Source organism: Tigriopus californicus, chromosome 6, assembly GCF_007210705.1.
Source record: "Tigriopus californicus strain San Diego chromosome 6, Tcal_SD_v2.1, whole genome shotgun sequence".
Lineage (NCBI taxonomy): Eukaryota > Metazoa > Arthropoda > Copepoda > Harpacticoida > Harpacticidae > Tigriopus > Tigriopus californicus.
The window spans coordinates 14,128,707-14,153,981 of NC_081445.1; the positions used below are offsets into that span (position 1 = coordinate 14,128,707).

Here is a 25,275-nt window from a genome sequence, read left to right on the forward strand (position 1 = left end):
TGACCTTATTTAAAAATTCAATAGCAAACAGCTTACCTAATCTAAACGATATTCATATCATACTGCCATGTCTTGGCTTGGTCAACATTTTTCCTGCCTCGAGAGTGGATTAAAAATATGTACTTGTTGTAAAGCTCGGTAATCTCATATAAAGTATCTGGCTGACGGTATGAGTCACTCTAGACACATTGATTTTTCTCCACAACAAAGTTATCTTTATCATTTCAATTTAGATGAAAAATGTAAAGAATAAAATATCATTTTCTTAATTTTGGAAGCCTCTTGGAATTACACTATTACAAAACTCTTGCAACCCATTTATTTGAAATATAATTGACGACTAAATGTTTCGTTTTTCCAGAAATCTGTCGAAGCAAAGTCTCAAATTATTCAAACAGCTCGAAATTTCTTCCAGTTTGAATATCCACCGAAATGTGGTTGAGTGAATCGGGCTTCAGGCACTTGCGTATCTGTCAAGTTAATTGCAGCATCCAGCAGAGCGCCAATGGCTTTCTGTTAGGGAGGTGGAACACAAAATTGTTTCAGAAAGCAGGAGCCTAAATGGCTGTGGAAGTTTCATAGGGTATCCAAACACACCGTTTTTAAGTACTGTCTCGTAAGTGTATGGCAACTTACTGGCAAGACTTCGTGTGTGTGTGTGTGTTTGAGGTGTACATGCTCCCATGATTAATTGATAGTAAATTCAAGATAAGACCATTCCACTGATTCATCACACCTTCCTAACAGCGACAAACGTTGCTGCAAGATGATGTGGATCTTGGTGATATTACTCCGCTATTTCCGATGGTTTATTGATGTCACCTCCGACATCATTTACCAATGGCTTTACGAAGATCAAAAGCAACTTTTGCCACCATTTAAGAATGACATCACTCTTATGCCAGCCACAGAATTGGCTACCAAGATCCGGAATCGGCAACTCAAGTGTATTGATGTGATTGAAGCTTACATCCAGAGGATCCAAGCTGTGAATCCCATCGTCAATTGTCTAGTAGATACCAGGTGAGAGCACGGATAGGACAATTGCTTGTGCTAACCGGCCAATTATGCATCATAATTGGTTCAAGATTTAATGAGGCCCGGATTGAGGCCCAAAGCGTGGACGACCTCTTGGACAATCCTCAAACCAGTCGTGAGGAAATCGCTTTGTCTCAACCCTTCTTGGGCGTTCCATTTACCACCAAAGATTGCTTTGCTGTCAAAGGTCTAAGTTGGACCGTGGGTTTGTTGGAACGCAAGGGTCAGACGGCTTCATTGGACGCCGACACTGTGCAAAACATGAAAGAGGCCGGAGCCATTGCTATGGGTAAGGATTGAGCCCTTTTTATAGCTAAAGTGATTGTTATTACTAATCAATTTACTTGTTTTAGGGGTTTCCAATGTATCAGAACTTTGCATGTGGTACGAATCGGCAAATAATGTCTACGGGCGGTCAAACAATCCCTATCACACCGGCCGCATGGTGGGTGGATCTTCGGGGGGAGAAGCGTGTGCTATTTCTTCGGGGTGTTCCATTTTTGGCATCGGTTCAGATGTTGGCGGTTCCATTCGGATGCCCGCTTTCTTCAATGGAATATTTGGACATAAACCCTCTACTGGCATTGTGTCAAATTATGGTGGGTTCTCTCTTGCTTGGTACTTACTTGTGTTTCAATACAAACATTATTATCTTAACTTATTCAGGTCAATTACCACAAGCTCAGGGCGTTATCAACACGTTCTTATCGACTGGCCCATTGTGTCGATATGCTCAAGACCTTATGCCCATGTTCAAAGTCTTGGCCGGACCGAAACAGAGTCTCGAGTTGGAATTAGATAAACCAGTAGACATCAGGAAACTGAAAATCTTCTACATGGTCGATGATGGCGGCCATCCTCTAATCACACCCGTGGATTCAGAGATGAGGAAAGCACAAATGAATCTCGTCCATAAGTTAGAACAAGACCACGGACTCCAAAGCCATGAGGTCAAATTGAAGGGGTTATACCACTCGGCCCAGATCTGGTCGAACAAGATGTCCTCTGAGCCAACAGCCCTTTCGTTTGCCCAAGAATTGAAGCAGGGCAATGGCGCTATCAATCCTTATTGGGAATTTCTGAAGTGGATGTGCTTCAAGAACTCGGATCACACTTTACCAGCATTGGGTTTGGCTATGCTTGACCCGTTTGTGGGTCCCCATCAGCGTGACCATAAGCTGTTCTTAGAAAGATATGAATCCCTCAAAGCCGAATTAGAGGCATTGCTTGGAGATGATGGCATCCTTCTGTACCCATCACATCCAACTTCTGCCCCTTATCATGGACAAGCTATTTTAAGAACCTTCAATTTCGGTTACACGGCCATCTTTAATGTTCTTGGTAATCCAGTCACGCAATGCCCATTAGGATTGAGCTCAAAAGGCTTGCCTTTAGGCACTCAAATCGTGGGCCCCATTAACAAAGATCGAAACACTCTAGCATTGGCACAATTGATTGAAAAGTCCTTTGGAGGCTGGGTCAATCCGTGTTGATAGTTTCCCAATAAAAATATTTGCTGTTTTGTGCTAGCCTTCTTGACTTTAATTCTTCTGAGGCGATAGAATCTGAATATCAAGTCGTATCTAAAGGAAAAAGTTTGAATACATCAAAACCTTATCTTGACAAGCAGGGGTGATAATGGGTATCCAGTTTAAAAAAAAACAAACAGAAAAATACCATTGATCCAGTATGTCCGTGTGACACCTAGTAATCTGTCAGATCATCAGGTTCTTGAGATAAGATCGACCATTGCTCAAAAGCCGGCGTGCTCTAGAGTAAAACCGGCCAGTCTGGCTAAGTTCAAATTCAAAGACGAACACGGGCCCCAAATTGCAGGAAGGTTAGAAGAACTAGGCCTGGTGTCAATTGAATGTTTGTTTGGATGCCAAACAATGCTTGAAGATTTTGAACAAAACAGTGTTCCCAAACCTCACCAGGCTGTACGGCGTTGAAAACTGGATGAGGATCCAAGTTGGTGCGCCCAGTCAGAGCTTGAACCTTGTTCAGGAGATCATCCACAAACAGCTGGGATTGAAGAGATTTTGGTCCATGGATATGTAGCCTCCGTTCTCACCAAACCTAAACCCCTTGGATTACTTTGCTTGGACGAACGTGGATGAAAAGGCCTATGCCACGTCCCATCCAAATAATAGCTCTCTTGAGGCCTCTGTGTCGACGATTTGTATGAAATTATTTGGGCTGTTTGTTTCCTTGCGTTTCCCTCTAACTCATGTTTTTCACCCTTGTTCTGTTTCTCTTCTTTCGTTTTCTTGTTTTGTCGTCTCCCTGAATTTGAATGTTGAATAACGAGTTTTTTGTTGTTGTCAAAGATGGCCATCGAAAATTACTCGTGATACTTTAAGTGCAGGTTTATGATAACTTCAAAACGCGAGAAATCGCAGAACTAGCCTCTGTTGAGAAGTACTGGCCCAAGATCCCCAGGGACGAGGTTAAGGCAGCCTGCAAGGCATTTAGGTACAGAATGGAACGCAGTGTGGCCGCAACTGGCGGGGTCTAAATGAAATGAAAAAGATGACAAGACAAGCACCTTTTGTAAAACAAAGCTTTTCTTTCAGGGACTATTTTCTTTTGAAAATCAAAATTTTGTTTGCGTTAGTTAACTGTTGCACGTATTTTGACGCACCCAGTATTTTGCAACAACCTCCACATTCATTGACCATGATTTCGCTAATTTGAACAACATTTACACAAAAAATCAGGTTTTAAGGTTAGTAACATTTATTTGAATAATGGGGGTTTTGGTTAGTTCTTTCTGTTTTCCAACCCTAAAAAACGCTGCCCTGAAGAGAAAGGGAAACCATTACAATACTTCACATTAACAAGAGTGCAGAATTTTCCCCTAAAGAAAGCAATTTTTGCAACGTCAAATATTTGTAGGGAAATGTGGGAGGACGTTCATTTATCATGTCTCCTACATTTTCAATATATCCTTTATGATGCGAAATCCAAAAGGAGAAAACATAAAACATGGTTAATGGTGAAAATGGCAAAAATTGTTCGCAATCCAAGTTTTAAACAACTTCGATCCCAAGGTAAGGAATAAAAAGTCAAACCTTAAGTTTTACAGGTCAAGTAATGGCCTTCGTGACTATTATTCTCTAAGAATCCATAATCTAATGATTTTTCGCCATGAAAATGACACTATGATCGAAGTTTGTTATGGCAAAATAAACGCCCTGAAACTGATTTCAAACCTTCCTAAATATTCAATCAGAAGATATTTTCTATGTTTTAATTGTTTTTTACCTTTGCATTGGAAATAATTTCAAACGATTTTTAACCAATATTTTTTCCTACTTTTTGCTTTTCTGTTCATGGCAGATCGTTTTACAATGACGTCCTACCCAAGTGAGCCAATACTAATAGCCTTACTACCGAAGAGAATCAAATCCAGCAAACCTTCTAGATGATTTGGTTGTACTTGGTTTGACATTTGGTTGACATCTGGCCTCCAAACAGGCAGCGCATTGAGGAATCTAACGATCTCATAGCTTCAACAAGATTTTGATATAAAATTTTTAGGGCATTTCAATAAACACCATTCCGTGAATTATCGTTCATCCTGCGTATCATTTATCCATATCATATCAGGATGATGTCCTCAATTGTGCACGGAACACTTGATTGGATAAGAAGCTTCATTCATGATAGGAAGGAAATAGTGAAGGTTGAAGATTCACTTACGGACATACATGATGTCATGTCACGTGTTCCCCAGGGCTCCATCTTAGGGCCCCTCCTTATTTTAATATTTGTTGCCCTTCTTCAAAAGTTTCATATCACTGCCAGTTTCTCTTCTTATCCTGACGATACAAAGTTAGTTTCTGGTAGGAATGGCCAAGATTCCCCTAGCCTTGCAAAGGACCTAGAAAGAATCTATTCTTGGCTCTGAACGGAATGAAATTCCGCTCAATGACCTTCCTTCAAGTCAAGTCCTTTGAATACTCCACTCGTAGATAATGGAGGTAAAGATATTGAGCAGGTCTCATCTATGAAAGATTTAGGTGCAGTCCTGCAAAATAATGGAAAGTTCGATGAGCATATCCAGTTGAAGGTGGGTAAGGCTTTTCAAATGTGTGGTTGGTGGATATATCGCACGTTTAAGTCCAGAGATAGCATCAAGAATGTTCACTCTGTTCAACCACATCTTGAATATGCTTCACCCATTTGGGCTCCAATGTGTTCAGCAGGTTTGCAAAAGGTCGAGCAAGTCCAAAGATGTTTCACTAGGAACATTACAAGAAAGAGAGAGCTCTCATATTGGGAGAGACTAAAAAAGTTGGGACTGTACAGTGTTCAGAGAAGGTACGAAAGGTATCTGATACTGTACGTCTTCAAAAGCATCCATGAGCTTTGTCCCAACCCTGGATTCAGGTTCAATTTTAGTGATCGTAGAGGCTTCATGTGCGTTTTGAGAGCACCTTCAAGCTCTCGTGAATCTAGGCTAGTTCGAACATTGAAATCCACTCTTCTTCTTTTTCGGGCTCCTTCATTGTTTAATTTGCTTCCCTCTAATATTCGTAGGGAATACGTAGGCCTTGTTGATTCGGTTGCATCTTTCAAGTCAGACTTGGACAAATTTTTAGATAGCATTCCAGATCAACCCTATATTCAAGGGCTAGCTCGGTCTGCCAACTCAAATTCGTTGGTAGACCAAATATCATATAAAGATTGAAAGGAAATGAGCAGAAGAATTATTATTACCTTGCATTTTAGTAGTCTTGGGATTACTTTCCATGTAGCGGTTAAATGCCAAAATCAAAGTAATAAAAAAGACTTGCTAATAAGTTTGATTCCTTGTTCTTTTTTCAAAATCTAGCCTCCGTTATTTCGAGTGAGCTAAATTTATTGCTATTTTTTGCTTAACTTAGCGCATTGCTCAAATATTCCATTACATTTATCTTGAGTTGACCAAGAAATGGGAGGTCTTCGGGGACCTCCTCCGGGTTTAATTCCTTGGCTTTCGGATTGACATAAAATCCCTTTTTGACCCAAATTTGATCGATCTTGACGTCTCGGAAATGGTAGAACCCCGCACTTGTCAAGAGAGTGGCCAAATCTTGACGGGTTCCTTCAAACACCTCTCCTAAATGGTTGGTTTCTATATCCAAGATCTTGATGTCCACTTTGTAAAATGGACGGTTCTGAGGACGTTGACTTCTGCTCCTTCAATATCCAGAGACATGTAGTGAACGGTGGGATTTCCAAGGGCTAATAGGATTGAGTAAAGAGGAAAACATTGGATCGAGATTGTTCTGCGAGTAAATCGAGAGAGAGCATCCAAAACCTTCCGATGCATATGAGTGATACGGTCGATATCCGCGGGCTTGTGTTCATTTCTGGGATTGATTATTCCTCCTGGAAAGTTCGAAAATATACTATATCATTCAGGATAATGAGGGAACACATTGAAATTGGTTGTAGTCATGTTATTGTTTATATCTGTGACGAACAGACCTTGCAATCTTCGGGACGGAAATGATTTTTCAAGTTAAAGATAATTTAAAACTGGTTGCAGAAACGACAAAAATACTTGGATTCACAAAAATTGTATGGCTTTCATTTGAATTTTCAAATTACTATCCAATCACTTATGACTCAATAGAATTTATTGCGAGATCTGACAAACCGGCAAAAACCCAAGCATGCAGGCACTATCATCTTCGTTATGCATATATGATGAAGTCTCATCAGTCAGCACGTTTTATGAGTCACTCGAGGGGCAAACTAAAACGACCATAAGACCAGTGGTGGCAAAGTTGGCCGGGCAAGCAATCCTAGTACACTGTTTTATAATCATGATATACTGCCCTGCCCTTTCTAACATTTTCTTTGAAGCTGTAGCGCACCATAATGTGTAAAGATTAATTGTAGAGTTGATTGTATTCTAGAAAAAAAATCATCAATTGATGGATGGCGCCTTAGCAATGGCAAACATTGGCGAAAATAACACAAAATAATTTTGAGCTTACTTCCATTTTGATAATCCGATATTTGGACAATATTCATCATTTAATTTCGTACCTGGTTGAGATCGAAAAGAATTTGAGAGGGTCATACTGTAGTCATAGTCACTTCGGTTAGTATCGAAATCATTGCAAAAATTGGGCCGCAACGTAAAAAATAGATTTAATGTCGCTTCCCAGCCATAGTAAGTACATATAGACAAAGGCGACGAAACTATTCATAATCGACACAGATATTAGTTCAGCTAGTCTACTTTAAGATTGTGAGGGGATGCTTCGTTAAAAGCAATAATCGCAGTCAGAGTCACCAAGGATCTGGCGACCCCTTTCAATCACGATTCAACCAATCAAGGAGATGATAGAATTACAAAATGATTGTTAGGGTACTCAGGAAGTTGATTCAAACTCCGTATTACAGTCAATCATGGATTTACCATACACTCCCGCTGCATCAAACTCCACCACTTCAGGCGTGGTTTTGGTGGAAAAGCAATGAGGGAAAAGCCACGCTTTTCTATGTTTCTCTCTTAAGCTGGCAAAAGGCTCTGGATTGGGCTCCACTAACAAACCACTCCACTGATGCAAGATTTCGAAACGGAGTGAGTTTGACAGCAATTCCCCGTCAAAGGCGCCAGCCTCAATGAAGAACCCCTTCCTAAGGCTGTGGCTGAACATCTGATCGATCACCAAAGGTTGTCCGTGTTGTCCCCGAAACTTCAAGTGCTCCTGGTTGGTGAAATTATATTTCTCCACGGAAGGTGCTAAAAGATATTTGGTTCTGATTGCCTCAACAAGTTTGGGATCATCTTGCTCCAGATGGTTCAACGATTCGTTTACATTGCTCAAATCTCTAGGAGCCAAGCAATCCAGATCGTCAGAGAGACAGGGATCGGGAGTGATTACGCTGATGATTATGACAATGACCATGATAAAGACAAAGGTAATAAAAACAGAATTCGGTCTCCACTTTCGATCACTCAAGCTTCTTTTCCACATCATGCGGTTTTTCTTGACCATCACCTTTCAGTCCAACTTGAGGCGTTGAGATTCACCGTCCGAATGAAATATTAATGTTACTCATTCCGTTGCAAAATAAAGTTAGACAAGTTGTAGGATTTTTGATATCGTGGCGGATCACGGCCTAATAGGAGTAGCAAAATTGGCCGATTGTCTTGAATGCACCCTCTTTGAGAAGTTTTGCATCAAATTCTCCAGAGCACTGTGAAACATCCGTGTTGAAATGCAAAACAATTCTTTTTTTCGTGCTCAAAGCGATGCCTCCGGATGAATGTAGGAGGCTAATGCAATCAATGAGGGAAAAGTTAGATCTGAGCAATGGCCTAAAAAGCTCGGAGTCTTTCTGAAGGAATTGAAAGCAATCAATTGGAAAATTAGAGAATTATTTTGGTTTATGGTTCTTCAATATGAAAAGTCCGGGTAAATCTTGTGAAATTTTAATCCGAACAAGTAGAAATAGGATTGACACATTCCACGATTAAGATGACCCAAAATATTATTTTGTTGAGCAGTGTCATTTCCTGATGGCACATTTTCAACATGACCAATGTAAGTATTGCGAGGTAGAATAAACTGCAAATTGAGAAAAAGTGAAGTGCATTAATAAAGTTTCTTGTGCATTTACTTTCTATGCATCGAAATTTTCTAACGCGTGATGGATTTGAATTCGTTTGGGAGCCAAATTTTGATGCACATGCAATAAATGAAAAATAACCGAAGCTTTAGTCGTTGCTCAAAAATAAGAACGGATCAGGGCTTAAGTACCGGTAACGGGTTACTTTTCTGTAAAAGTAACGGTTCCGGTAAGTTTTGTAGACATCCTATAACCGTTACTTTCTTCTGTTTGAACCGAGGGAAAGAATATACTGTATATTCCATGATACGTAGGCCGTTCTTCAACCAGACCTTGATTGGGAGTGCGTTGATCGAAGAATTTTGGTGGACTTTGACTCCTCAGAAGTTGGCGATTTCAAATCCAGTGTGGCTGCAAGGGGTGGGCAAGGACAGAAACCACTGAAAATTGTGGTCACCAAGACTAGTCATAACAAAACGTCAATTCAGCCGCAATTACTTTTAGGCTGTCTGTAGAAACTTTGGTCCGATTTGTTAGTCAAGATATCGGGGCTGCCAGGCAAATGTTGAAAATTGCGTTTTCTTGAGCTTCAAGAAAGCTATGGACAGGATGAACCTGCAACATGACATGACTAATGGTGGAGCCCTGATGTCTAATTTTGGTCATCAAGGTGCGTCAAAGAAGGTAAACGTTATTCTCCACCGATTAGTTGGCGGTGCTACTTTTTTAAACTTAACCTAACCTTACCAAACCTAACCCAACCCAACCTAACACGATATTAATAGCCTTTAAGGTCTCTCTCCAAACCTTTCTAACAGTTTGTCACAAATTTAAAAATGAGCACCGCCAACTAATCGATTTATCGTCAAAGAATACGTCAACCTTTTAAAGAATCCAGGCTAGTTTGAACAATGAAGTCCACTTCTCTTCTTTCTCGGGCTCCTTCATTGACTAATTTGCTTCCCTCTAATACTCGTAGGGAATACGTAGGCCTTGTTGATCCGGTAGCATCTTTCAAGTCAGACTTGGACAAATTTATAGATCGCACTCCTGAGGCCAGTTTTTAAACGCTTGTACCTCCGACTTAAGGAGTGGACGTTAACCGGTATTGAAATGCACTCGTCTAAGTGCTCAGTAGATGCTCATTCTGAGTAACGTCCGAGCCTTATATCGGAGGTACGAGCGTTGAAAAAACTCGCCTCTGATCAACCCAATCAATTCAAGGACTAGCTCGGTCTGCCAACTCGAACTCGTTGGTAGACCAAATATTTCATAAAGATTGAAAGGAATAGACGAATTATTACCTTCCACTTTAATGGTGCTGGGGATAACATTCCCTGCTGCGCCAAGAAAAGCCCGTGAAAAAGGCTTTTGAACATGAAACGCACATTTACAGTATCAAAATGACAAGGGAAACAAAATAGACAAGAATGCCTTTCATAAATATTGGACAATGTATTTGTTGACATGCTTCACCAAAAACGTCTCGTAAAAATTTACAGATTTATAACCTTATTACGTCCCTCTGCTTTTACGGCCGATAATCTTTAGCATCGGGATTTACTTCAAAGTCATTCTTGACCCAAACTTGATCGATTTCGATGTCTCTAAAACGGTAGTATCCAGCTTTTTTGAGCAGTCTAGCCATATCACGAACGGAGCCTTCAAACACCTCCCCGAAGTGGTTGGATTCAATATCCAGGATCTTGATATCCACCTTATCAAATGGAATGGTCTTCAGAACAGGTAATTCGGCGCCTTCAATGTCCAGCGTGAGGTAATGAACAGTTGGGTTCCCTAAAGCCAATAACACCGAATACAGAGGAAAACATTGGATTGTGATTGTACTCCGAGCAAATCCAAAGAAAGTGTCGATAGTGTTCTTGTCTCCAGTTGAGGGGATTTCAAAATCAGCAGGTTTGTGGTCATTTTTGGGGTTGATTATCCCTCCTATAAATAAATCATGTATTAGTCATAGCAAGGGAAGAAACCGCGTTTAAATATCCTAACAACTATAACAAGTGCTTGAACTACCTTGGCACAAATGCATAAATTTCTCAGTCACAAACCACGCACTGACCGCTCACTTTCTGCCCCTTATTACCACTACAGTGATTAATGAATGACAAATGCGATTCATATATTGTTTTTGAATCTCCACGAAATTGTCTCTTCATTCTATAGTTCATTATGAAACATCAAAGCCGGCATTTCTTCAAGAAATTTAATTGTTATAAAAGGCGGACGATTTGACCTGTCATATTGATCTTGAATTAAAAATTGACTAAATTGTACCATTGTAATATAAATTTAGGGATTTCGAGGTTAATTTGCTTTCTTCCATCACTTTCACAACCTATTTTAACTTAATACTAAGGGTTGGAAATATAGTCTCTGATTTTTGTCAAAACAGTTTGTTTCTAAGTCATGAAATCAGCTAAATTTGTTCCGAAAAATGTAAAAATGTTTTACAAATGGTTAATAATAAGTTGTAATTTGTTTGGTTATTCAAATATTTTGTTGGTTTTCAAGGCAAAAGCAGCTTGATTATTGTTTTTGTCGTACAACTTGTCCATTGGATTGAGTCTTGTCTTGAAAAAAGGCTTTGATATCACTCTTTCAGCCCAGAGGCAAGGTTTTAAAACGCTCGTACCCTTGAGCACGGACTTCTAGAAACATGGACTACGAACGAGCTTCCCGCCAAATCGGCCTGCTCTTGGTCATGGCAGCTCTGAGCCACTTTTCGTATAAAAGTAATAGAATAAGAAACGTAGATCTTTTCAATTAAATGTAGGTTATTTTTATATCATTTACTTGTAAAGTGGATCGTTTCAAAGTTATGTAGTCAAAAGCTTATGTAGCTGACCAAGAGCAGGCCCAAAATTTGAATTTTACGTATTGCTTGCTACATAACTTTGATCATGTCTCCTGAGTTCCCGAAGCATAGGTTTGGGTTTACATTTGGCCAAGGTCATCTATTCAACAAGATATTGTGGTTGTATCAAGTGCTTATATGGAATAAGATGAACAGTTTCGGAGATACGAAATTTTGGCTTCCGTTCGCAATCCACATCTCTAGAAGTCCGTGCTTTGAGTTAAGGCTTGAACATTACCCAGAATGAGCATCCGCTCAAGACTTTAGAGTGAATTTTCATACCGGCTAACGTCCAAGCTATTATTTCCGAGGTACGAGCGCTAAAAAAACAGGCCTCAGGTTAAGTAACTCAGGGTAATCATTGAATAACAAGGAAAGAATGATGACTATCAACATGAGCCATATTTGCACAATGACGACAACGTCGCGTTTGGCATGTCATGCGTTCCAAAATCCAGAGGCCACTCAAAGGCACTTTAAACTCATTGTTCCTCCCTTGATTAGATCAGCAATTTCCCATTGTCAGGAACTTTACCAAAAAGTCCGGCCGCGTCGAATTCCACAACTTCGGGCGTTGTTTTGGTGGAGAAGCAATTCGGTAACAACCAAGCTCTTCGGTTTTTGGTCTTCAATTTTGCAAAGGGCTCAGGATTTGGCTCCACTAACAAACCACTCCATTGATGGAAGATTTCGAAACGAAGGGAATTCGAGATGACTTCGCCGTCAAAAGCGCCGGCCTCAATAAAGAAGCCTTTCTTTAGCTTGTTATTGAACATCTTATCAATGATGAGTGGTTGTCCATATTGGCCGTTGAAGTTTATGTTAGCCTTGTTGGTAAAGTTATACATTTCTTTGGAAGGTGGTATGAGGTAGGTGGCTTTGATAGCTTCAATGAGTTTCGGATCATCTTGTTGGAGACTGTTTAAGGACTCGTCAATGTTTCCAAAGCGTGCTTGAGCAATGCACGCAACATCCTCACGATGACAATGATCTCCAGAATTCGATGTGACACCTATGATAAGGGCACATACGAGTAAGTTCATGGAGACTTTTGTCCTCATGATTTCTTTTTTTAATCGAACCGCACGTTCCGAACATTGGTCCCAACCTTCAGTGTTTGTACTCAGCAATTTCTTGCGAGGTTGGGTGATAAATTGTTTCGTCTCTCAATGTGGGTTCATTCGGGTTCATTGCATTTCTTATTCAGTTCAAAGAATTGCAAGAAATTATACGTTTGTCAATCGAAAGAGTGTTTATTCTCAAGAAGCTCATAGTTTTTGGCATTTTCAAAGAAATTTCAGCATGTTTGATGTGGTTGAAACATGATTCATGTTTTACAGTTAATGGATTTCATAGGAGATGAACAAACGAGAGGTGATTTTGTGTGTATGGAGGTGTCAAAAAGAGAGATTTTTCAAAGAACCCTCTGAAGTGGGAGGAAAAGGGGGAGGGGATGAGATTTGATATCTGTTTTTAAAAGCTAGGCCCTGCCTTCAAAACACGTGTTCCGATGGGGGAAATTTTTTAAAAACTTGAACCAAGCAAGGCTAAGTGTTGAAGGCGTTGGAACAACAGCAGTGCGTGTTGACAAAGAAACGTTGAAGATGCTGCTTTGTTTTATAACTATTATCATTGCGGTGATATTATGAACACTAATATCCAGAATAATAACATTTGTGATCTTGAATTTGAATGAGGAATATGGTGCTGGATGAAAAATTGGATTTGTTTTCTTAGTCAGACATGCAAATTAAAAAAAAAAAGGACAAAAATCGATGTTGACAACGCGGCTTCTTCAAACTTGGCCGAGAATTGGGAGTCAATGAAATAGGAGAGGGATCTGATAGCAAAAACACCAAGAATGATGGTCAAACTCTATTGTTCAAGATATGGATTACTCAAATAGATATCAGCAATAATTAGAGTACTAATATTGGATGATCACCACACAAGCATCAACTCTGAAGGGGTGGGGTGGGCAATGCCGGTTGTTTTGGTTGTCTTTGAAGATAGGGGACATGATCTTTGCGGGATAAAGAGCGGAAGGAGAAGAATCACCACCACCCAACCCTCCTTCTCCTCCTCCAATTGATATTTTGTTATTAGCACTTGTTGAAATACTTCATTTTCATTGATGAGGCAACAATGGCCCACAGAGCAAGTGGTGAATTAAGGAGCCAACATTATTTTGTGCTCCATCTTCTGACGAGAAGAAAAGTCCGCGTGGACATTCTCTCTGGGAAATAAGGGATTTTTCGGGTAATGAGGAACTCGTAAACGGGGATGTTGACTGCATAACTGTTGCTTTTGAAGTCATTGTTGAAGGATCGAGAGACAAAAAGGAGATGTTTAGCGAAGGCAAGAGATAAAATGATACTAGTAGAAGTTTAGCAATAGTAATCGTGGTAGTAGTTGTAATAGTAGTGGTAATCGTCGAATAATAGAAGAAGTAGTAGTATTTGAAGAAATGAAACTTGCTAGTAATGATGATAATGATGATGATGTTAAGGGTGAGTGGATTTGATTCATACGTCGACAACCATCTTTTTGTGAACATCCGTGTTACCAACCACTTCGCAAAACTCCTCGAAGTTGATCTTGCCATCCTCGTCTTTGTCGGCAAATAGGATGGTCTTGTCCACAATTTGCTGCAACTGGGTGTCCTTTAGATTGGACCCAACCATCATTTTGAGGACTTGAAACAATTCTCCATTGCTGATGTAACCATCATTATCAATATCATAGATTCTGAAACACAATATTCAAAGCATGTCATTGTACGTTGTGAATTGGAACCATGATTACACTGTTCTTTTTCATACAGCATCTTGTTTCCATCTTACTATGAAGAAAAATCATCAAAATAATCTAAAATTGAAGCCAAAGTTAACAATTGATGGATTAAGCACTGAATCAGGTCTTGGAAGTTCAACTGTGTTTGATTTAGCGGGTGTATTAAAAACCTATGAATACCTGATCTGTTCAAACCAGAAAAGCCATCTGAGTAAATATTTTACAAAAATCTTTACAGAACAAAATGAAATGTTTTCCTTGAAGCATACTTTCTTCTTATCATGAATGCAAACATACTCGCGTGCGCATGCACAAGATTCAGGAGATGTCGATTAAAATCACTCAGTGTCAGTTTTGAACACTTGCGCCTGTTCCCACTGACTTTGTAACTAAAAAGAGGATCACATGTTTACAACTAAGGTTAGACATAAATTCCTGAACGGTGTCAACTCGAACAAAAATAAATCTAGTGACAATCTCTAAAAGAGGAACGGATATGAAAAATAGATGTTTGGCAACAACTAATTGAGCAATGATCTGAAAAGACTAAACCAACCAGATATTGATTATATTATTCAAATAAGATTAAAGGCCGTTTGCTCTTAGTTGTCCCCTAGGTTTTCTACATCTAGTAGACAATATCCTATAACCTTGAGCCATTTTTGGCAACTCCAACTTCATCATTGAAGTACTAAATACATAGTTATGAATGATACGTTCTACTCAATCGATGTCGGCGTCATCTTCGTAATTCGCCCTTTAAAAATGTTTCTCCCTACTCAAAGATTTACTTGGTCGTATCGAACTGAAGTTTTTATTACGAATGACTATTACAAAAACCCAGAGCCAGATCATAGCTGATCCAAATAAATTGAAATAAAATTGGTATCCCTTCGGCGACAACTACAGGAATCCCAGATTTCCGACCTATCATGTCTGATCTGGAGGTATACGCCGTTCTTGTAATTAATTCCCCATATTCGAATAGTTCGATTTTGGACATAAAAAGGCTTCTCCCAATCACCACAACCTTTTGGCTGCCTTCGGCATGCCTAGCCTAAAGCTTTGACCCCAACCTCACCACTGCGCTCACTTTCGGACGTGATATTCACCTTCTTTATCTTCAGGAGGTCAAATAATGAGATGGTTGCCTCTCTCGTTTGAACTAAAATGAAATCATGTATGATAGGGCGCTTGATTTTTCAAAAGCACCTCGTAAAAAAACATTGGGTTGAATATCATCAAATATCAATCTTTGAGATGTTACCAAACAGCGACCCTTAATTTCATTCTTCGTTGTAAAATGCTTTTTTTTACGGGAGGATGCCTTTCTGTGAATATTCCAAACTTTAACCAAAACGTCATTTTGTTCTCAGCATGGCATAAAGCACTTACCTGAAGGCAAATCTCAATTTTGAGGACTTGTCACCTTTGACACTGAACTGAGACACGCCCTGAATAAACTCCTTGAAATCCACTTCCCCGTTCCCGTCCTCGTCAAAAATGTCTATGACTCGCTGGACTAGGGGATTCTGTTGAAGTTCTGGCAGTGACATAAACTCTTCCACGGAGAGCGACCCGGAGTTGTCCAGGTCCAATTTTTTGAATCGCTTCCCTAACCGCTTGATCTCGTCGGCATCGAAGTTCGTGGCCATCTCCATGGGCAGGCTGGCTTCGTTACCCATGATGCTGGACTAAGAATTTGTAAACGGTAATACCACACACAAGCACTGTTGATTTTCTCTATTACTATAATATCACGTTGTATTATTCACTGACACACTGACACACTCAGTGGAGGCACGGTTCCTGTTCCTATCCTTCTTGCCCTCGTCCTCCTCCGGGGAATGGAAGTCGTGGTTAGACCTATGCTACATGTACAGACAAGGCTAAAAGGCTGACTAGGTGATCAGGGGACTTGGAAATGTGTAGTTTTTATGACATATAGATTCCAGAACACACGTTTTCGTCGTGCCCCTTCAACTCGACAATGGCCACGGGAGCAGAGGAGTGACAAGTTTCCTCGGAAGCCTGGATTTCAAGATAAGATTAGGCTCAAATATGGGTGGCAAGCAAACTAACAGCACTTTTCATTCTTCCAGCCTTAGGTCAGTTGCTTGTGAGAAGACATCAATACAAATTTGGGCTTCTGCTTCCTCTGCCCTTGTCCGCAAGGCTGTCCTTAAGTGGTCTGTACTAGACTTGCACTGCGAGGAGGCGACTCATCCCTACTGTGTAAGCAAATAGGCTGCTGCTGCCTTACAACTTGGCTTTCTGGATTCAACAGCTGTATACGGAGCAATCACAGACCCCAAAATGGCAATACGGTCAAAGTTCAGAACGGTCTTGAGGTCCACAATCGAAATCTGGCTCACTAGCTCACTTTTCACCTCCATCTGTTGATCCCGTCACATCTCTTCTTGTGATGGATCCGTTTGAGCACAATTCAAACCAGTTTAAGAACCAGTTCAGCTGTCGAGTAGCGAGATTTCTAGTTCGCTCTCTGTGAGCGAGATTTGTTCCCCGCAGGAGACCAAGAAGAGTGCGGGCAATGTCGGTAAGGACGGACTGCAAGAGGGGAACAAGGTTGGTACCCCTGTGCCTCTCACCCGAGAAAGCGGGCCCGAGACCGAGACCGAGACAGGGGGAGAGAGAGTGAGCAAGAAGCCCAAAGAGAAGGGGAGGGAGGGACACTGACAACTACACTCTCCATGGCAAGACAATCCCAAGGCACGAGAGTTTTGAGGAAGCAGAGAAAGAAGATCAGTCGGAGCATGTTTTAAGCCTAAACACAGGGGTGGCTGCCATGGCTTTCGTGATTTGATTGCTTTCCCCTTAGACAACCAAAGGCATAACATGGCTACAGTCAACGACCGACGGCGGCTTACAGCCTTTGCGTCGTTGTGAGGGCCTCCGTCCTCTCTGAATGTGTGGACTTGTAGTACTCGCGGGTCACTCGTTCGCAATCCGTACCACCTTCTAGGGTTTGAGTGTGCATGTGGATGGGGAGAATAGAGCTTGGGCCCGTTTCAATGCAAGCGTGACTTGAATGAAGTATCCTCGTTAGGAGCTCATTCGCACCTCACGCCCTTGAGTGCAAGTCCCCAGGCTAATGCTAGACCAATCAGTTAACGCTAATCGCATCAATGGATTGCCATTGACGAAACAATGATCCAAGAGGACCAAATGCCATTCCGAGTAGAGCACACAGTTTTAAATACGTAAAATATGTATTTGGAAACTTGTAGCAAGGATACATAAGGAAAGTCAAGAGTTAATTAACTTAAATCAAGGTCTCCTTAGCCTTGTTGAACCACTCGCGAGAGATGATCATTCGTTGAATTTGAGCGGTTCCTTCGTAAATCTGGTAAATTTTAGCGTCTCTCATGAGTTTCTCGACGGGATACTCAGTATTAAAGCCGTTTCCGCCGAAAATTTGGACAGCATCTGTGGCGCACTTGTTGGCCACATCTCCCGCCAAGCACTTCGCAATAGAGGCCATGTAAGTGTTGCGGGTACCATTATCGGCCATCCAAGCTGCTTTCATGTAACACAATCGAGCTGATTCAATGCCTGCATAGAAAAATAATGTGGTACTTGTACAGCAACGAGATTGTCAAAATTCTCTGGAAAAACTCACCCATGGCCATATCGGCAAGCATAAATGCTACTGCTTGATGGTTCATGATGGCGGTTCCAAAAGTCTTCCTCTCAGCGGCATACTTCGTGGCTTCGTCCAAGGCTCTTTGAGCGAGGCCAACGGCTCCAGAGGCCACAGGAGGACGCGTATTATCAAATGCACCCATAGCCACCTTGAAACCAGCCCCTTCTCCGATCAACACGTTCTCCTTGGGAACGACCACATCCTCAAACGAGATACCTGAATGAAATCAGAGGAATTGGAAAACGTCCCGGCCGGAGTTCAATGTAGATTTGCTCAACCTCGAGTATCGGAAGCTCTTTGCCCCATGTTGATTTCTTTTCGACCGGGATTCACTCCAGGGGTGTCGGCATCCACAATGAATCCGGTAAAAGCTTTTGAAGCGGAGGCCTTGGGGTCAGGATTGGTTCGGGCCAAGACAAAATAGTAGTTGGCAACACCGCCATTGGTGATCCACATCTTTTGCCCATTAATCACCCAATCGTCTCCCTTCTTTTCGGCTTTGGTCTTGGCACCTGCCACATCGGAGCCCGCACCGGGCTCGGTGACGCAATAGGCGCACATAATAGGCTCCTCAATGAGCCGGGTAAGATATTTCTTCTTCTGTTCCTCATTCCCTGCCAACATGATTGGCATGGAACCTAGGCCATTGGCTTCAAGTGCCGTGCCGATACCAGTGCAGCCGTAGGAGATTTTTTCGGTCACCAAACAGCCATCCAAAGTTCCCAAACCCATACCTGTTCATTTTTTAAAGGAATTGAATTGGGGTTCACCTTTTACAGAACATATGGACATGGGCGACTGAATATAATTCAGTTGTCTCATGTCAAGAGGTAGCATACCTCCGTATTTTTCAGGGATGTGCAGGTTCATTAGACCAAGCTCGTGAGCTTTCTTGATCACTGGCCAGGGATAAGCTCCGGTCTTGTCGTATTCAGCCGCCACAGGAATCATCTCCTCACGAGCAAATTTCTCTGCCAAATCCAAGATCTCCTTCTGATCTTGGGTGATGTTGAAATTGATGCCTCCAGGAACATCTGCCATTTGAGCCTCAGGCGTTCCTAGAATTGGAAAAAAATATGCATCTGACTATTGCCACCATTACTTGTCACCTCCAACTTTTCGTGAGTATTGGGCACAAATGGAAGGGAAGCTTTGTTTTCTTTTAAGTAAATTCCTATATCAAAGTCACAAAAACAGGCTGTATCTAATCACACGACTAGCTTGTCGTTTACCCGCCATCTTGACCTACTTCAGCACCCACTTTTTTCTCCGGAAGATTTCCCAAGTTCCAAAACTCAGTGTGTGTATACATCAATTTTTTCCCCAACCATCATTCAGTCGTGCAATTCAATTTAATTCGTGTTTCAAATATACGAAGGTTGGTCTTAGCAGGACTCTTATATCTTGGTTTTCGTCGTTTACCTCGAAAAAATATGCGAGGCTTACTAGCCATTCGATTTGATTTGGAAAGTTAATAACATAAATGTCAGATCTGCAATCTTTTATGAGTAAAACTTCCCCAGCATTGGCTTGTCCTTACCCCTGGTCCCAGATCCGGAGGTGGAAACGCATCGCGTCCCACATGATTTGAGATTATTGGTCAACGGACCCACATGACGCCAAGAACGACTTAATTGCGACCAGACCATATCTGAACGGAAGATAGCAATGCAATGAATTTCGTGAAGAGACCGGAGTTAATGGACGAGAAGACTTACTTTCGTAACTCTTGCGACGAGCTATAAGCGAATGCACATTGAGATGTAGGGTCTGCAGGGATGCGGCGTGAAAATCCAAAATAGAGTCATTCGTCTGTGTTCAGAGACCACCCGACAAAGAGTGATACTGCACGCTGCTGATGTAATAAGGAATTATAAGAACAATGCTACCTCTAAAGTACAAATAGAATATGTTTTGCTGTTGCAACTACAACAAAAACAGAGTTCAAGGAAGAATAGCAAATTTAAAAAAAACTCATTGTCTATGTGCAAGATAGGATATTTCATCATGAAAATGTATTCTATGTTTACTATTTGTAAGTGTAGGTCATAAGTTGGACGAATAAACGCTCATGAAATGAGTGAGCCACCAAAACAAATAGCTCACAATTGCTTTGGTATTTTTTACAAGGTAAGCTTATCTCACTACAGAGGTACTGGACAGTGGCATTATATTATTACAAGTGTTATGACCAGGGATATGAAATCATTAAAAGTCATTTTCAACCACAAGGCAGAAAATGGTGGCAGAGAGAAGCAGATTTTTTTTTCAAAGCTGATATTTACAATAGCAGAGGTGCTTTGGATGAGATATCATTAAAAGGTATTTTCAATCACTTTGAACGAAGCAGTGACAGAAATCCCTTGAAAGTTCATTTTGCAATTGCTGGTCATGGCTTATTTCTTTGGATTTATTGAGCACACAAAAGGTGCTGAGATACCCTTTTCATTACTGGATTTTGAGAGAAACTCTGAGAAATCTGCTCTCCTGTAAATAACACGCCAAATCACCATCTGTTACATTAATAGTTTCGGAATTTTTGTTCTCTAATGAAAAGTCTTGGTTTGCCTTTAATTGTATCCGGATTTGACTCTTGCGACAAAGTATTTCAAAAGTATCTTTTCTAATTCCAACCACTCAGCATACTGTTTTAGCCATGAATCCATTAAATGATAAGCTACCCCTGAATTTAAATTGGAAACCAACTGGCGGAGTACTCATGGCAAGCCTGAAGCAGACATTGTCGTATTTCATAAAATACTATCTACATACGCAGCAAGGTGTTCCAAATTACAAATTTTGCAATTGAATCGTGTAATAAAGCATTTGAGAAACCCTTGGCTTAACTGTTGACATCAATCATTTCAACCCACCATTTGATGTTCTTGAGGAATTGACATTTGGGTCACCCAAACCTATGGTCAAAATGCTGACACCACAGATCATGGCTGAATTGTAGTCGTGGGTCTCTACATACCGAAAAATGCCAGATGAACTTTAATTCATAAATTCAAAAAACAGGTTTGTGGTACATATCATTGAAAGAATGCCCATCACTTAACAAAAGTTTGCATCTTTTGCCATTCAAATCTCTCTCAGCTAGCTACATGCACTCCATTATTGCTCTCTCTACACTTTCATAATATTCCTCATGGGCCCAGTTGTGTACGTAAATAGCATGCGCAATCAAGAGTCGTTCTCATTCAGCTTCAGTCTTCCCTCAGAGTGACACTCTTTGCCCACTCACTTGTGCGATTGACTGTTGTATTGGATCATTGATCTCGTGCTTTTAGACTGATCCATTACTTTTGTATTTGGTTAAAAAATGAGTTTGCCCACAGATGCCATTCGTCAGGATGATCGGGGCTTTCAAAAGGCCGAAATGCAGATCATGAACCCAAGGGAGGCCAATTTCCAAGAAACAGGTAAATTCGACGATGAATTGAGTTAAGAAAGTTACTCGTAATGTTTTGAAACTTCTTATTACTTGTTACTTGAGTTTTAGTAAGAAGCTTACGCCAAAGGTACTTGGTTTTTCAAAAACCTATCATCGTTATTTGATTTTTGTTTCGTGTTTAATGGTACCTCTCTATATAGAAATGGAAATCAAGTTATATTTTGGGGTTTTTTTTATAAGGAACGATGAAGGCACAAAACAAGAACGTTTATCTACAGGAAAAGCTCAAATTTTCAACTTTAAGAAAATAACATATTGGGACCTGATGTTTGAAATATGAATAGACTTCCGAGAAATGCTTTGCTTTGTTGTTGTCGAATCAACCGTGTATTCAAACGTTGTTGCAATCAATTTTGCTCAAAGTTATTCTTAAGAGAGATAAAGGCAGCAAGAAGTGTGTAGTTGATTATGAATTCAAAAGTCTTATGGATCAGGTGTAACCGTATTTTGTTTTGTTTTGTTTAGTCAATTTGGTGGAGAGAAATCCTTGTCCTAATGGAGTGGCCTTGGTTGATCCGGATCGTGTGGGGAAGAAAACGCAATTTGATCTCGTTGAACTAGCAGCAGAAATTCAAAAGGTAATTATGGCAAGTCTGTTCTTGAAATGTGAGTAAATATTTCATTGGATATTGGGAAATTTTGAAAAAAAAGTCCTCCAAAAAATAATAACATTTGTGCTTCGATTAGAAGGATTTTTTTGCTTAAATGATCCTTTCCATATTGCAATTTGGATGTTTTAAAAAAGCAAAAACATGCAAGTTGAGTGAAGAGCAAGTTGTGGAAAAGATATCTAAGACACGAAATTAATGAGTACTCAGAAAACAATCATTCACTGGAAGATTCGTTTTAAAAAGAATATATTATTTTGAAATAACCTCGAGTGAGATGTATAACTAAATTTCTTTTTTGTAGGCTGATCATTTTACGCGGGCCACAGCTGGTAGTAAGTTATCCGTGATCGCTGAGCAAGTCAGATTTCTTCAAGAGCAAGCTGCCAAAGTATTGGAAGATGCTCAAAGGAACGCAGAGCTCAACCATATTGCCTGTAACTTCAAGAAGATTCCTGGTAAAACCTACTATGTGTACAAGAAACCCGATATCAACGGAAGGAAATACATGAGCATGATTTCACCTGAGGTAAGGCACAAAACACTTTTTAATGTCCGTAAACAATTTCCATGGCAATATTTCTTAGCAATGCGGGATTGACTAGATGAAACAATTAAATAATCGTGCAAATTTTTAACCTTTTTAATTTGAAACTTTTTACATGTCAATTTGCAGGAATGGGGAGCCAACGTGCCCGAGTTTGTGGCCGCGTACAAATTGGAATATGACATGACCTGGACTCCCTTCGACAAGATAGAACAACGCCAAGACGAGAATTTGGCCATCGACAAGATTCTGAAGGCAGGATCACAGCTTCAACTAACGTTCAGCTAATGCAGGATCCCCCGTGGTGGTTGTGGGTCCACTTCTTTTTCATTCTATTCATTGGATCTGAATCTTGAATAACAAAAAACACCTTTGGCTTGTGTTAAAAATTGATCACAGTTTTTATGGGTGTCATAAAACACAGCACATTCGTACATTGACCTTTAACATTGTCGTGGATCACCATGTCACACATCACTTATCAGACTTGAAAACTGAATAGTCTCCAAAGTCGCTGCAAACATGAGTACTCTCTCATTGCCGCAACACGTGCCGTAGTGAGAGAAATACCTTTGAGCCTGGTCGAATTGGGCAAGCAGCTAAATGAAGTTTATTGTTTAAACCACTCAGACATCACATTGATGATAACAGAGTTTGGTTGTAGGGGTAAGGGGAGAAAGAATCGCAGATGGGACCCAAAAGGGTGCTAAGAATTTTGATTGGTATCTCCTTGGGTTAAAAAGTTATTCTTAAACGCCCTCAGTGTCCGAGCATGTCTGTGGGATATTGGCAAAGTGTTCCATAGACGGGCACAACGCACAGAAATGAGTGGTACCGTATTCGAGATTTGACCAATGGTTCCAAAAGAGGCTTATTTTTTAGTTCCGGTCATCATCCGAATCTGTTTCTTCATGAACGAAGAACGGTGGTGCATCCCCAAGAGGTGAAATCTTTATTCGCATCGAGCACACCTTGAACGTAAAAGTCTCAAGCCAAACAAGTCTCTCCTCTAACGTCTAAAGACAGAGCAAAGATAGCCTTTCTGGATAAGAAATATGCCATAAGTTTTTCACCATCTTGGTGGCTCCTCTTTGCACCTTCTCTATACGAAGAATGTCCCTCTGTTAGGAGGGCTCCATACTTGGGAAGAGAACTCGAGAAGGGGTCGTACATAAATTTTGAACAAAGTGAACGTATCAGGGTCCCTCGACAAGAAATGCCTCTTTATCATACCCATAACTTTGTTGGCTTTTGATGTGATTCCAATACAGTGGCTACTAAAGTTGAGCCTTTCGTTGAACGTGACCCCGGTCGACATGACTCGGTTGTCTGGGAAGAGAAATTCCCGTAATCTTGTAGTCAAAAATCGAATCGAGAGCTTTTCGACCAACCCCCCAAACCACGCATTTCGAGACGTTAAAATGCATTTGGTTTCGATTCACCCATTCACTAACGTCATTCAAATCGGCCTGTAGATTTACACGATCCAAGGGACTCTTGATTTGGCGGAAAATTTTCACGTCGTCAGCAAATTTCATTAATTGAGACCCATGTAGAGGTGTCAGGTCGTTGATGAAGATAAAGAATAAGAGAGGGCCAAGGACATTGCCTTGGGGCACACCAGAAGTCACTGCCTTCCATTCCGATGAATGGCCGTTCAACACAACCTTCTGGCACCTGTCTGTGAGCCATGCTCGGATCCATCTTAAAACCTCCCCACAATTCCCGGCCCGTTTTAGTGTTTTGGTTAGAAGGGAGTGATCAACTTTGGCGAAGGCTTTGGCGAAGTCCATAAATACAACATCCACTGGCCACTTGTTTTCAAGCGAATGAGTCAAGAATCATGAAAAAGTGGAGTTCAAATGGGCGAAGCTCATTCAAGATTTGTCTGAACAATCTACTTGTACATACTGTGCAGAGCTGGCATTGATCTTCAAGTGGAGCTTTTTTTATGTGTGTGTGGGAGGGGGGGGGGGGGGTGCACTCCAAAGCCATTAATGTTGTTGTAATTAATGTTCAAGACCATACTACAATTGTCAGCAAGCCAAGAGTAGATTTGATCGAGGACCTCTACCAGAAAACTGGAAAGCTTCTAAATTATCTACTGAAGTATATGGCCTTTCCTAATAGAAACTAAACTTCAGGCTGGAATAACAAAATTACCATAACTCGTCCCAGTTTTTGAAGAGGGAACAATAATCCCGTTACATCTCAAAATGTATGTTTATACCGACTCCCATAAAAACCAAACATACTCGTTGCTTTTCTTGATCCCCAAACCCAGTTACGTTTTCTTTCTCTCGCAGCATCTGAGGGAATCTCGAAGCTTTAGGGGGGGATTTTTTCCAGGAATTGCCGCTTCAATATTTTTCATAATTTACTCTTACACTGAATAAGAGATGTCAGGTCGAACAATTTCACTTGACTTTTGGCGAAGTTAGAGGCGTTCGTGGCTTTCATTTTATTAATTGGTGGGTACTAGAGTCGAGGGGTTGAACTCCCACCCGGCAGCAAAGCTGGCCATCCCATCGTCCATTTTTTCTCATAGACAGTGCTAGTTCAACATTAGGTTGTTTCTCCGTCGCTGGGTGGGGAAAGCGTCTACATGTTTCCTTCAGAAGGCTATGACAAAAAAGGATCCTCTCTCACTATTAGAAACAGTCCTAACTATTATGCAACGTTTGTTCCCACTTTGGAACTGGTTATATTTACAAT

General features: G+C 40.8%; 6 protein-coding genes across 6 annotated transcripts; 2 read left to right on the top strand and 4 right to left on the bottom strand.

The window, feature by feature from the left end:
• Window positions 1–527: 527 nt before the first annotated feature.
• Window positions 528–2,567, top strand: LOC131882628 (fatty-acid amide hydrolase 2-like). Its single transcript, XM_059229833.1, has 5 exons — window positions 528–616; window positions 748–1,023; window positions 1,089–1,327; window positions 1,392–1,637; window positions 1,705–2,567. Exons 2-5 carry the CDS (start codon window positions 767–769, stop codon window positions 2,529–2,531), a joined length of 1,569 nt encoding a protein of 522 aa, XP_059085816.1. The 5' UTR covers window positions 528–616; window positions 748–766; the 3' UTR covers window positions 2,532–2,567.
• Window positions 2,568–5,921: 3,354 nt separating this feature from the next.
• Window positions 5,922–8,132, bottom strand: LOC131881538 (uncharacterized). The gene is given in 3 exon segments (XM_059228424.1): window positions 5,922–6,199; window positions 6,202–6,417; window positions 7,460–8,132. Coding segments are annotated over 3 exon segments (1,077 nt in total). The 5' UTR covers window positions 8,043–8,132.
• Window positions 8,133–9,949: 1,817 nt separating this feature from the next.
• LOC131882631 (uncharacterized) lies at window positions 9,950–12,630 on the bottom strand. Its single transcript, XM_059229838.1, has 2 exons — window positions 12,027–12,630; window positions 9,950–10,566 (listed from the first exon to the last, which is right to left on the bottom strand). The coding sequence occupies exons 1-2, from the start codon at window positions 12,550–12,552 to the stop codon at window positions 10,148–10,150; spliced, it is 945 nt and encodes a 314-aa protein (XP_059085821.1). The 5' UTR covers window positions 12,553–12,630; the 3' UTR covers window positions 9,950–10,147.
• Window positions 12,631–12,724: 94 nt separating this feature from the next.
• Window positions 12,725–16,903, bottom strand: LOC131882635 (calcineurin subunit B type 2). The gene is made up of 2 exons (XM_059229845.1): window positions 15,680–16,903; window positions 12,725–14,239 (listed from the first exon to the last, which is right to left on the bottom strand). The coding sequence occupies exons 1-2, from the start codon at window positions 15,967–15,969 to the stop codon at window positions 14,017–14,019; spliced, it is 513 nt and encodes a 170-aa protein (XP_059085828.1). The 5' UTR covers window positions 15,970–16,903; the 3' UTR covers window positions 12,725–14,016.
• Window positions 16,904–17,495: 592 nt separating this feature from the next.
• Window positions 17,496–19,775, bottom strand: LOC131882629 (medium-chain specific acyl-CoA dehydrogenase, mitochondrial-like). Its single transcript, XM_059229836.1, has 6 exons — window positions 19,667–19,775; window positions 19,489–19,599; window positions 18,788–19,006; window positions 18,227–18,682; window positions 17,925–18,164; window positions 17,496–17,857 (listed from the first exon to the last, which is right to left on the bottom strand). Exons 2-6 carry the CDS (start codon window positions 19,595–19,597, stop codon window positions 17,568–17,570), a joined length of 1,314 nt encoding a protein of 437 aa, XP_059085819.1. The 5' UTR covers window positions 19,598–19,599; window positions 19,667–19,775; the 3' UTR covers window positions 17,496–17,567.
• Window positions 19,776–21,127: 1,352 nt separating this feature from the next.
• LOC131882633 (uncharacterized protein C1orf50 homolog) lies at window positions 21,128–22,935 on the top strand. The gene is made up of 4 exons (XM_059229841.1): window positions 21,128–21,373; window positions 21,871–21,983; window positions 22,318–22,542; window positions 22,690–22,935. The coding sequence occupies exons 1-4, from the start codon at window positions 21,274–21,276 to the stop codon at window positions 22,846–22,848; spliced, it is 597 nt and encodes a 198-aa protein (XP_059085824.1). The 5' UTR covers window positions 21,128–21,273; the 3' UTR covers window positions 22,849–22,935.
• Window positions 22,936–25,275: the final 2,340 nt, after the last annotated feature.

Bases quoted from the DNA above. Each gene is read 5' to 3' on its own strand.
- LOC131882628 (XM_059229833.1), top strand. From the start codon at position 767: ATGATGTGGATCTTGGTGATATTACTCCGCTATTTCCGATGGTTTATT. The intron at 1,328-1,391 runs GTAAGGATTGAG...TACTTGTTTTAG, and splicing joins GGCCGGAGCCATTGCTATGG to GGGTTTCCAATGTATCAGAA. The intron at 1,638-1,704 runs GTGGGTTCTCTC...TAACTTATTCAG, and splicing joins TGGCATTGTGTCAAATTATG to GTCAATTACCACAAGCTCAG.
- LOC131882631 (XM_059229838.1), bottom strand. From the start codon at position 12,552: ATGAGGACAAAAGTCTCCATGAACTTACTCGTATGTGCCCTTATCATA. The intron at 10,567-12,026 runs GTAAAGTTCCTG...ATTTATTTATAG, and splicing joins CGACGCGGCCGGACTTTTTG to GAGGGATAATCAACCCCAAA.
- LOC131882635 (XM_059229845.1), bottom strand. From the start codon at position 15,969: ATGGGTAACGAAGCCAGCCTGCCCATGGAGATGGCCACGAACTTCGAT. The intron at 14,240-15,679 runs GTAAGTGCTTTA...ATTGTGTTTCAG, and splicing joins AAATTGAGATTTGCCTTCAG to AATCTATGATATTGATAATG.
- LOC131882629 (XM_059229836.1), bottom strand. From the start codon at position 19,597: ATGGTCTGGTCGCAATTAAGTCGTTCTTGGCGTCATGTGGGTCCGTTG. The intron at 18,683-18,787 runs GTATGCTACCTC...AAAAATGAACAG, and splicing joins CATCCCTGAAAAATACGGAG to GTATGGGTTTGGGAACTTTG. The intron at 18,165-18,226 runs GTTGAGCAAATC...GATTTCATTCAG, and splicing joins AAGAGCTTCCGATACTCGAG to GTATCTCGTTTGAGGATGTG.
- LOC131882633 (XM_059229841.1), top strand. From the start codon at position 21,274: ATGAGTTTGCCCACAGATGCCATTCGTCAGGATGATCGGGGCTTTCAA. The intron at 21,374-21,870 runs GTAAATTCGACG...TGTTTTGTTTAG, and splicing joins GGCCAATTTCCAAGAAACAG to TCAATTTGGTGGAGAGAAAT. The intron at 21,984-22,317 runs GTAATTATGGCA...TCTTTTTTGTAG, and splicing joins TAGCAGCAGAAATTCAAAAG to GCTGATCATTTTACGCGGGC.